The sequence below is a fragment of the Brachyhypopomus gauderio genome, chromosome 5 (genome assembly GCF_052324685.1).
Source record: "Brachyhypopomus gauderio isolate BG-103 chromosome 5, BGAUD_0.2, whole genome shotgun sequence".
Lineage (NCBI taxonomy): Eukaryota > Metazoa > Chordata > Actinopteri > Gymnotiformes > Hypopomidae > Brachyhypopomus > Brachyhypopomus gauderio.
The window spans coordinates 12,155,233-12,167,394 of NC_135215.1; the positions used below are offsets into that span (position 1 = coordinate 12,155,233).

General features: G+C 41.7%; 1 protein-coding gene across 1 annotated transcript; it reads left to right on the forward strand.

Annotated features, from left to right (window-relative positions):
* Positions 1–4,488: 4,488 nt before the first annotated feature.
* ldha (lactate dehydrogenase A4) lies at positions 4,489–11,895 on the forward strand. The gene is made up of 8 exons (XM_077005721.1): positions 4,489–4,644; positions 6,367–6,498; positions 7,498–7,615; positions 7,774–7,947; positions 8,202–8,375; positions 8,552–8,669; positions 9,206–9,329; positions 9,836–11,895. Exons 2-8 carry the CDS (start codon positions 6,370–6,372, stop codon positions 9,998–10,000), a joined length of 1,002 nt encoding a protein of 333 aa, XP_076861836.1. The 5' UTR covers positions 4,489–4,644; positions 6,367–6,369; the 3' UTR covers positions 10,001–11,895.
* Positions 11,896–12,162: the final 267 nt, after the last annotated feature.

The following is a 12,162-nucleotide window of genomic DNA, read 5'->3' on the forward strand; positions in this document are numbered from 1 at the left end:
TTGATAGGCAACTATCAACTATCTATTGTCTTGAATACTGACATTTTAGGTTGGTCAGTGGTTTTGAAAGACAAACATTTGTTAAATTTCAGTAAACAATTGCTAATAGTTATGTAGACCTTTTTACACGAGTTTTTTTGTTCATTTTAATATCCTTACCACTGTGTTTCCCACTGCCTACCTTACCAATGAAGGCAGCAGCTTCACTGATGCCCGACGGTGGGTACTATTACTATTACTCATGTAACATACGGGCTGGTGTCAGGTGTGTGTTTACAATAGACCTTTGTATGGAAATCAAGAGCACAAATGGGTAGATTGTCTCCTATTATATTTCCTATTATATTTCAGTGTTACTGTGTACGAGTTCTGTGTTCTTCCCTTCAGACTTCAGTTGTATGACTAGTGTAATTTACTTACATGGTGCACTTTTACTTCACTTTTTAAAAGATGATTGCGTTCCATGTGAAATAATCTCCAGCCCAAATATGTGGAGACTGAAACAGAGACGCCAGTGCAGCTGCCAATCAGCGTGAGCCGGAGGGGGGGTTCTGGCTGGGATCCCCCTTAAGCCCACAGCTACTGCCTGGGGAGAAGGACCTCTGTGTGTGGGCTTCATGATCCACAGAAAAGTTAGCAAGACATGGGACTATATTCTAGCTGCAGGCAAAACACACTCATCCACATATACACACACATGCGTGCACACACATGCACACACACGTGCATGTGCCACCTACATACAAAAGACTCACATACTGTTCCTCTAGCAGCTGTAGTTTTGCCTCATGTGATACCAGCTCAGGATACTGTACATGTCAATTACAGTTTCATTTTATCAAATGTACTTTTACATAAGCATAGCATAGCCTAACACTGTAATTCCTTAAACTGATGCAATGCTTCCAAGGAGACCAAGATGTGTATTTTGTCGTTTTAGTCAAAACTGCCATCCATATTTAGGCAGATTCAGTCCAACAGGTTCTAAAAAAAATAATAATAATGTGGTATGATGTGAAAGCCATTTTACATCCTGTTCTACCTCTTCTGGTCCTTTGCTGTGGAAGTCACCTTCTCTTCTCCCTTAGCATGTACAAACACACACACACACACAAAATCATTGCTGTTAATGTCTGATTAGGATCTGGAGACCCAATCAGTAATTTAACTTTCATTTTGGAGCAATGAGAAACAGTGTAGTTCTATCAGGAGGAGCCAGCTCCTCCCTGTGGCGGGCCGACGATGTGATGACAACACAGACTGCAGCTCCATCTTAAGAGATGTCCTCCGCTGCCATGCCTGAACACAGGCTGACGTTTCTATCAGGGTGTAATTGTGCTTGATTAGGCTGGAACTGCATGTGCTCACTATAATGCTGTCACTCATACTAATAAGCCACCATTAGACAGGCCGTGGATATAGGGGGATGGTCTCAGTCTTAGCAGAATGGGATGATAGAGAGTGCTACAGTGCAGATAGCACTTGCTCTTTAAATTGCACGTTTATCTGTCTATGGTTATTTGTGTTTCTAGGTACTTTTAGTTCCTGTTTAAGTTTGAGCCTGTGTTTATTTGCAATATTAGGTAATTGCATTGATTTCTGTAGTTTAGTAGTAGTCTAGCTCAAATGGTATCTTGGATTCTGACCTATCTATGCTACTATCTAGGATGTATTCTGTGAACAGATGGAAAGCACTTTGTAAATCGCTCTGGATAAGAGCATATGCTAAATGCTAAATGTAAATTATTGTTTTAGTAATATGTGATGCTCTCAATTTTAGCAGTATGGAATGATTTCAGTCTTAGCTTTATGGCATGATTTCAGTTTTAGCTGTATGGGATGATTTCAGTTTTAGCTGTATGGGATGATTTAAGTAGCTGTATGGCATGATTACAGTTTTAGCAGTATGGCATGATTTCAGTTTGAACTGTATGGGATGGGTGTTTCTGCCTAGTACAGCCCAGCAGGCTTGTCAGGCACAAATTCCAATGCTGAAAGCTGGGAAATGATTAATGCTCGTGAGGTTACAATCAGCAAGGCACACTAATGACAGCAGAGCCTAAACCTATAGAGGAACAGTTAAACATTAATGACATAGCTGTAATAGGAGTGGTTAGATGATTAATGGTGAAATAAGTGTTTTCTTGTGTTCTAGTTAGGAACGGCAGCTACCACACCCATAGATGAAAATCAGGGAAACTGACTCAGGTGAGATGAATCTCTGAGCCAAAGCCGTTTCCTTGATAATGTTCATGTTTCACATCTTCAAGATTTCATAAATCTTTACCGAATACATTCTCTATAAAGTTTTAATGGTTTTTACTGGATATTCAAAGATGGTGAAATAGACAAACATAAAGCCAATCTAAAAAATTATAGCCCATTTTACTATCATTATTCCGTAGGACAGAGTAAAGCCCAATTTGGACGAGATCAGTTTTACATGGGAAGGTGGAATAATGCCATTTTTCTCACTGATTTTATTACCAGTGTTTCTCAGTGATTTTAGCACCGTCTGGGTGCTCTGTGCCAATCATTTTACCGGTTGTGTGCTACTGCGTCAGTAAATATATTTTAATATATTCTATAAAACGAGCCATAAAAACCTCAGGTTATATTAATCCCATACGAATCGAAATCGAATATATTTTCGAATTAGCAATATTTACGAATCGTAAATATTCCGTCACGTCACGTGGGAAAGGAGTTATTCACGTTTTTTTATTATAGAGACGTGCATGCCACAGATACCTCTGGTCGTTCGTGGGTATGGTAAAGGCAAAAGGCTCCTGAGAGTACTGCCTATGATACGTGATATGAATATGTAGCCTGCTAATTTTTCAAACTATCAGCTACTTTTTTAGAGGTGACCATCTCAGTCATTTATATCTAAATATCTCGGATTTCTTAACCCGAGCGAATCTGTCATACATTTTTACAGACGTCTTAAAACTACATAACTCCACCTCCCCATGTAAAACCAATGGGGTCCGAACTACCATTTATCACCACTAGATGGCATGTTTCATACACAATGTATATCTTTACGCTTTGGCGCAGCTAAAAGGTTTAACTTTAACTTTGTTTTGACGCCGATTTGGTCTGACGCGTCCGATTAGGTAAAGCTTTAAGAGTATACGGTGAGACTGGGACTCTCAGCGTGGATGTAGTTCAGGCTACATCTATGTCGAAGCTTCGTTTTAGTCTCGCGTTATCTCTCTAGTGACGTTTCGTTTTAGTCTTAACATTTCAAAATAAAACTCGAGGCAATTTTAGGCTTGTAAGACAGTATAAAACATTTTATTCAACAAAATACACTGGAAAAAAACGAATAAAATACATGTAAAATACCATACAAATACTTCTATTTGAAACCTTTTGCATATGGTTTTATAGCATATAAAGCACATTAGCATGTTAGTCTGATAAAATGCCAGAAATTGGGCATGGTCCGTTAAAATTACTACATAAATACATATACTCTCTCTACTCTCTACACTGCTACCATTTATTTAAACGTACTCTTACACTATCATACACTGTAGAATTTAAATATGTGTAGGATGTACAATTCCCACACAATTAGCGAAGTTACTAGTACCGACATAACCTAACGTTACTATTTTCGCCTCTTATGTAGCTTTATAATTGTACATTGGCAGCGCGATGAACTAGAATATAATACTGCTTACACGTTGCCTTGTAGTGCAACACATGAGGTATTTACAAAATCAGTACATTTCGAAATGCTAATGCTAAAAACGAGTTCTTTCAGCTTAATGAATCGCCGATGGCGGCCAGTTTCCGCTCACGCACGCGCGAACAAGCACGCGCACGCTGTGGCGTGTAGGACATGCCCAGAGAGACGCGTTTCTTACGCCGTAACTCTTGGTAGATCAGGTAACGGTCTCAGCACCCTTTCCTAATCTGTGCAAATAATGTTTTTAGGCTATTGCAATACTTCCATTTGCAAAGACGACTGTACATTTTAATGTTAACAAACATCAACTAAACACTGTTCGGACACTGTCATATTTTAGGCATATATTGCCTTGAAATAAGACGTTCAGTACAAGTGACTATTTGTATTTATGCCTGGTGGTTATGAAATAAAATGTCCAATTTACATGATAGAAAATGAATGTTACACCATTTAGTTTTAGTGTGAATAATCCCTTTCCGGTGTTCAACGCAGCAGTAAAATGAATGAGTACTATAGTGCGAACAGATGCGGGAACCAACGATAATACCAAACGGTATCATTATGACTCGCAGTAATACCAATAGCTTCAAAGCTACCATTGAAAGCTTGGAATACCAAAACTAAGAAATGACTGTTAGTATAAAGATACACGTGTAAAAGGAAAAACCCTGAAGATGAGAAACACATCACGCGTGAATCACTCGACCACATCCGCTCCATCCGTGACGTTCCCCAACAAGGACGTGACTTCCACCACGAGACGCTGAGCCACGCCCAGCTCATGCATATGCAGATTAGTCCGTGCTTTATAACCCGGCCATCCTGCACGCGCCACCCACCGCTGCGGAGTAGCCTTGGTCTCCCATCGCCAGGAGAGCAGACCAGTCCAACACATTCCAACTATATCATATTTACATCTTTCATTGACGAACAGTCTGCAGGTGAGGGTGAGATGATGGTGAATTTATATGTCATGTTTTGTTTTGCATCGGAGCGCATAAAAAATGTCTTAGTCGATGTGGAAACTCGATAGATATTGTCCAGCAAGCGTATCTTATTTAATAAGCAAATATTTCTGAGTCGAAACGGGCTATCTACAGACTGCAGACTGTAGCGTCCATAAATACACATTTTATCCATGTTCGTCACGCCCTCGCCATAAAGATGCGGATGCAATGATTGTATTGTGGCCTGTGTTGGGTGATTCGTGCTGTAAATACTGACGTAATGTCGTTAAGGCCAGCGTTAATGTACCATAACTGTAAAATAACTGAACTGTGTGGATGAAGGAGCGGCTGGATCTCCAATAGCAGCATCGTTTCCAAGCCTTCTCGGTTACATTGCATGTTTGTTCCTCTGCGACAGTCCACCATTTTCCATTAGCTGAATATATTGAGGTCCAGTTGTGGCGTTATATAATCTGGCGTCGAATAAGAATGTATTATAATCTGCTCCATTACCTTGTCTTTCAGGCACATCACCTGTTGACTGCGTTCAACCTAAAATTAGGAGGATCTCAAATATCCGTGTATTTAAAGCTGTATAGGTCCGTTATTTCGTCAGGTCTGTCAAGGTCATTTATTGTATAGACCGCAAATAAGCAGCTTTGGTAGCGGCCTCGCTGCTGTGAGTCATAAGCTTACGTGCCAGTTAAAACAGTTAACATGGACCGTTACAGGTTATTACAGGAGTCGTAGGTTCCTCAAATGATGGCTGTGCAAAGAATTCTGGTAAATGTAGTTCTGCATTTAGAGATCAACGTAGCAGCTGAATGCGTTCCACAAATGGTCAAACTCCGGCCGTTAAAATGTATATTACCTTTTCAATATACGTAAGCTACGTACACAATTACGAAATTGAGTTTTAGTGCTTTGCATACTAAAATAGATGACATTTCCTAAATTGACAGCCAAGGTCTAGACATCACCTTCACAGTCACGTAAGCGCCGCTCTGGCTCGGACGAGACGGTAAATTTATAGGTAGATCTCTAAGGGTGTCGTGACGGACATTTAAAGTAAGCCAGCGTCTTAAGTCTATTTCAATCCATTTTTGTCAGATTACATTCACTTCTGCCATTTTGTTATCAGTGCTTTAATTCATGGATGTCTAGTCCTGATACCTGCCGTTTCTCCTCCTTGTCCTCCTTGACCAAGATATGGTTTTAAAACAAAATCTATTAAAATTAAAATCGTTTGGTTGTGCGGATGCCCTCTCCCTCGCTTTACGTGTTGCTAATGTGATTTGAGTATTAACACTTCAAGTCGTTTTATCTTCATGTTTGGGTCCTATAGGGGCCGACTCCAGTGACGTAGTAAGCTCCCCCGTGTCTAATCTTTAACAGCGAGCAGACAAACGAGTAAAATGGTGACGTTTGATGACGAAAGCTATAGTAAAGCTAGCGAGTTGTCCGGATGGTTTGACACGATATCGCCTGTCGCTTAGTGTTTATAGCCCTGCTGACCTGTATGGGGTAGCCTACGTGACGTTCCAGCTAATCAACTGCATTGGACCACCAACACGCAAATTGCGCAAATTACCCTGAACAATATTGCTTTATTTGATATATTGGGCAAATGCCAATACAACCTTAATCCTAAAGTGCTACAGTAAAAGCGAACCGTTGATTGGGGTAGTTAAGGCCCACTTCTCTGTGCCTTTACAGAAGATGGCATCCACCAAGGAGAAGCTGATTGCCCATGTGAGCACCGAGGAGGCTGCCTGCAGCACGAACAAGGTGACCGTGGTCGGTGTGGGTATGGTGGGAATGGCAGCCGCCATCAGCGTCCTGCTCAAGGTCAGTGGAGTCGCGTCCGTGCTACGTGCAGCATGTATGTAGTGGTAACAATGCATAGTGAGCATGACAATTATCTGAAATTATCTGGTATTTTGCCATGAATGGAGTTTATTTCTAGAGGAATTGTTCTGTCAGACTGCTGACGTTGACTATGGAATTGGACCATTCATCAGTTTAAAACTAGAATTTGATGACGTGTTCATACGTGGAAGAAAATGTTCACCCAAGCAAAACAGGCAGATGAATCCAACTGTGGTCTGAGGGCTCGGTGGAGGTCAGGGTCAATATGATCCCTGCTATAGGATGAATGGGTCAAACAACACGAGCCGGGGCCTGTGGTCCAGAGACATTCCACCCCAGGCATGCGCACAGAAGTGCTGGCCAGAAACTACAGTCCAGAAACCAGCCCCGTTTCCTGTAGCTCCTGTTGCACATTGAGTAATAGTAACATCCTCCTTCCCTTGAACAAGTTCACTCCTCAGCAGTCTGAGACATTTACTCTGTATTTGTTTGTATATTTTTTGATAGTGTTGAGGGAAGCTAAAGAGTGGCTTTTGAAACTGGCCGTGAACTCCGTTCTGGCCTTTCTGAATTAAGAGAAATATCTGTCAGAATTCAGCTGTGATCCCCAGAGCTCAAGACTAAGTAAACTCACTAGATTGTGAATGACTCTTCTCCTTTGTCAACATCCGTTGCTCAGATAAGAGCAGGTTACTCAACCATAGTCCCACGCCTAATATTCCTCACACCAACATGAGACTTTGAGAGTATGTGTCATTCTCAACAGATGGCCTTCCCCACCATTTATAAACACCATCAAATAAAAGTAATGAACTTTAGTGCATTATATTCATCATATACTTACTGAAAAACTAAATAAATGGTTTTAATGACAAAAAACAGGTTTTCGTTTTAAAAAAGTACAAAGAAAGGGCGATATCTTAACCGAACACGCATCAACTTTGCTGCAGACATCAAACCCCTGCTTTGTTTGTCCAGGACCTGACTGATGAGCTGGCCTTGGTTGATGTAATCGAAGACAAGCTGAAAGGTGAAGTCATGGACCTGCAGCATGGCAGCCTGTTCCTCAAGACTCACAAGATCGTGGCTGACAAAGGTGAGTGAAGTCCTGAAGAATGATCTGTTTTGCAATTGAAGAGTTGTGGTTTTTTTTGTAAAGGGCAAATTTCACCAGAGTTAATGATTATGTGGGATAATGAAGCCAAGCCCTGTCTCGCAAAGCAGAAGGTGAGTGTTTTTCTGTGTGCACCTCAGACTACAGCGTGACCGCGAACTCCAAGGTCGTCGTGGTGACTGCTGGGGCTCGTCAGCAGGAGGGGGAGAGCAGGCTGAACTTGGTGCAGAGGAACGTCAACATCTTCAAGTTCATCATCCCCAACATTGTGAAGTACAGCCCCAACTGCATCATTCTGGTTGTGTCCAACCCAGGTAAGCAACATTCCCCAACAATGATCCTGCTCTCCAACACAGCTCCTAATAAGTGTCAAACGAGGACTGGTCTAATATCAAACAGTATCGGATCACAAATTAACTTTATTACTTTAATACTTTAATACTTAATTTCATATTGGATCAAAGATCACATTTATAAGCATTGTCATTGCCAACAACGGTACTATTAGGAACCACGACTACAGACTCCCTATTAATGACTAATAATTAATGACTGGCCCTTTTTTCAGTTGATATCCTGACCTACGTGGCCTGGAAGCTTAGTGGTCTTCCCAGGCACCGCGTGATTGGCAGCGGCACCAACCTGGACTCCGCCCGCTTCCGCTACCTAATGGGCGAGAAGCTGGGAATTCACCCCTCCAGCTGCCATGGCTGGGTGATCGGAGAGCATGGAGACTCCAGCGGTGAGACCTCACATCTGTGTCCCTGCGATGTTCCTAATCCTTGTGTTCCGTCTACTCGGTAGTTAATTGAACACCATGTATCTCAGAATAATAATTGGATCAATAAATGGTGTGGAGGATGATTGTCAGTAGCTCAGTGTTTCAGAAGAGTGTGACGGGCGTGATGTTTCTTGCAGTGCCTGTGTGGAGCGGGGTCAATGTGGCTGGTGTTTCTCTGCAAGGACTCAATCCAGAAATTGGCACAGAGAAGGACAAAGAGGACTGGAAGAATGTCCACAAGATGGTGGTCGATAGGTAAAATAATTGTATTGGAACCTTGGTGGTTGGTTGACTGAAATACTATATAAGACATTTTCTGAGGTGTCTGGAATTAGAAGGTGTAGAATAAACTTGCCTCTTTTATCCAGTATGTAAAGGTGAGACAGAATGTGGGGGTGAATTTCTTCATTAGTAATTGGGAGTAAGACGTTTGGGAGTAAACCCTGTAACTGGCCAGGTAGAAGTGGTGTGATTTTGTGCAAAGTGCATCTTTGTAACATTCGAATCTTTGATCATGAAATATTTTATTGGGTGTGTCCAGTACACATTATTGATCTTATCACTTGTGTGTTGTGTATTGGTTTTTTTTTTTTTTTTTTTTTTTTTTTTTTTTTTTTTTTTTTTTTTTTTTTTTTTTTTTTGTCTTCAGATCTCATTTTTACCATGTTACCCAACCCTATGTCTTATGCTGTTCTAGCCATTAGTACAATTGCCATTAAGAGCCACATGGCTGGATGTGCTTTAAAATAATAAAGTTCAGTGTTTCCTGTTTGGTCTGTCTGCGTTTCCAGTGCATATGAGGTCATCAAGCTGAAGGGCTACACCTCCTGGGCCATCGGCATGTCTGTGGCAGACCTGTGTGAGACCATCCTGAAGAACCTGCGCAAGTGTCACCCAGTGTCCACCATGGTCAAGGTGAGCAATACCCCCCCCCCCCCAAATCTCTACAGTCACCCAGTGTCCACCATGGTCAAGGTGAGCAATACCCCCCCAAATCTCTACAGTCACCCAGTGTCCACCATGGTCAAGGTGAGCAAACCCCCCCCCAAATCTCTACAGTCACCCAGTGTCCACCATGGTCAAGGTGAGCAATACCCCCCCCCAAATCTCTGCAGTCACCCAGTGTCCACCATGGTCAAGGTGAGCAAACCCCCCCCCCCCAAATCTCTACAGTCACCCAGTGTCCACCATGGTCAAGGTGAGCAATACCCCCCCCCCCAAATCTCTGCAGTCACCCAGTGTCCACCATGGTCAAGGTGAGCAATACCCCCCCCCAAATCTCTGCAGTCACCCAGTGTCCACCATGGTCAAGGTGAGCAATACCCCCCCCCCCGTCTCTACAGTCATACCACGTGAGCCAGACTTGGTTGGGAGGAGCGGTGTCCTCGCACACGCTTGACTTCTTGGTTTGTGTCATTTAGGGGATGTACGGCGTGAACGACGAGGTCTTCCTGAGCGTGCCCTGTGTGCTAGGCAACAGTGGTCTGACTGACGTGGTGCACATGACCCTGAAGCCTGAAGAGGAGAAGCAGCTGATGAAGAGTGCGGAGACGCTGTGGGGCGTGCAGAAGGAGCTCACCTTGTGAACTGTGCCGGCCTCCAAAGTGTAACTTGTGGCACAGCCTCAAAAAGGGTTTCCCTAACTGCCTCTTAATCTTAATATTACCTACACTGATGTGTGTCCCCCCCCCTCAAGTTCCACTCTGATTGGATGTCTCCAAGCAGACCACAGACCCATAGACCTTAACACTCCTTAAAATAACTTTAGAGGATATGCAGTCATGTGTAAAAGTACCACCTGTGTATTTTCCCCTTTTTAACGTGCATATGCATGATCTTCATTTATTCTGTATGTGTGTCAATGTAGATGAACAAAAAAAGAACAAAATACTGACTTTTCAATAACTTTATCAAAAAATGAACAAAGGCCATTACTTTCTGTGGAAAAAGTGCTGGTATTACTCCCTTTGATAGAAGCCGCTTCAAGCAGGTGTTACTTATAACTCTTGTGTCAACTGGGATAAATATGTGGCTTCTTGTCTGCAGAATTCTTTCAGCAGTCACATGGGTTTCAGAACCAAACCTATTAGTCTTTTCAACCTTGGTAAATTTACAGGCATGTTTAATGTTTGGAATGCAAGGTCCCCCTTTTGACAGATGGTCACACATTAGCCTGAAGTACACTGAACAATACATAGTGGTTTCTATGATGGTGAGTTGCCCAGGCCCCAACACAGTGAGGCAGATCCAAACCATGACATCATGCTTTTTATGAGGTTCTTTGGATCAAATGGTGTCTTGTGTTACCAAACATGTTGTTTTGTGCTCACTGGTATTGAAATGATTTTTTTGTGGGTAGTGTCTAATGGTAGACTCCTGTAATATCAACAGCACTGAGAGCTACATGTGGGTTCTGTGCTGAAGTGGTGGGGTTTGTTTTGAGCCTTTTAGCTTCTTGTAGTTCACCCTGAGTGCAGATGTGTTTGGGCAGGCTGGCCTGGACAGGTGTCAACAACAGTGGAGAACCAACCAAGCGCGTGAGGTTTTAACACAACAGGCTCTGCCAAGGTCCTCTGGAAGTATGATCTAATCATTTACTTGTGATTTGAGGAACCTGTTCATGATTTTAAACATGTAATTTTAAAAGGGGTTTATGTACTCTATCCACAAAATTGATGTAATGAACTATAAACGTTTATTTCATTTCTGCCAATATTTTAAAATGAAGATCAGATATCTGTATGTTATGTTGGAAAAGGCCCAGATTTCACATTTTCACATGACTGATAAATTATTTAAATGTTAAATGTCCTTTTGTAAAGTTCATTGTCTGTGTGCTTGTGTCTGTGAGCGTTGTCTTCATTGCAGTGCTAAAACATTTATTTAACTAAGAAAAGAAACCTAGTTGTCTGCAGGATGATTGTCATGTTGGGTCTCTGGTATTTGGTTGTATTCTGAACTCCTGGACAAGCATTCTATACCATATCGTTCCCCGTGCAAAAACAATCAGACTGATATCAAAATCCAGAGTTATGAGCTAAAGTGCTAGTCAGGAGACCTCAATCAAGACTAATTAGTACTAATTAACTGTAAATGTTTATTGAGGTGAAGTTCCTCAGACAGCAGTTATATTAACACTTTTAGTTGGGAATATTGTTGAATGTTCATGGGGTCATCTACTTTTAAAGTAGAACAATATACCATAACAGAGAACCAAATGCAATTTTGTTCTGGCAGAATAATTGTAAGAGCAAATATATTATTAGAGATATGTCTATTTAGGTGGTAATTCCACCTACTTGTAATACGTATGTACATCTTTTTGCATTTCAGCTGGAAAAGGTTATTTTTGTATTTTTATTTTGGAACAGAATGTGGTTTCTTCTTCAGACATGGAGCTAAACACAGAACCTGTCATGTCACAGCAAACCTACAGCTCACAACTCACTCCCTCCTCCAAATAAAGGTTGACTAAACATAATCCCACTGCTTTGGTCTTGTGTGAGTGTGTGTTCAAGTGCATAAAGGCTTTGGAGTGTGTGCTAACAGCTGCCAGTACAAAAATAGTGGCTTGCTGTCCAACGGCTTTACGAAACACCAATTATTTTGTAGGCCTGATGAATGATTAATTTTAATTGGTGAACAAAATGATGCAATATATAATCAAGCCAGTCTACACCTTGTGTCTAAATCAAAAATCCAAAAGTAAACAAGTAGAACATTTGACATGCCAGAAGAGAATATAAAA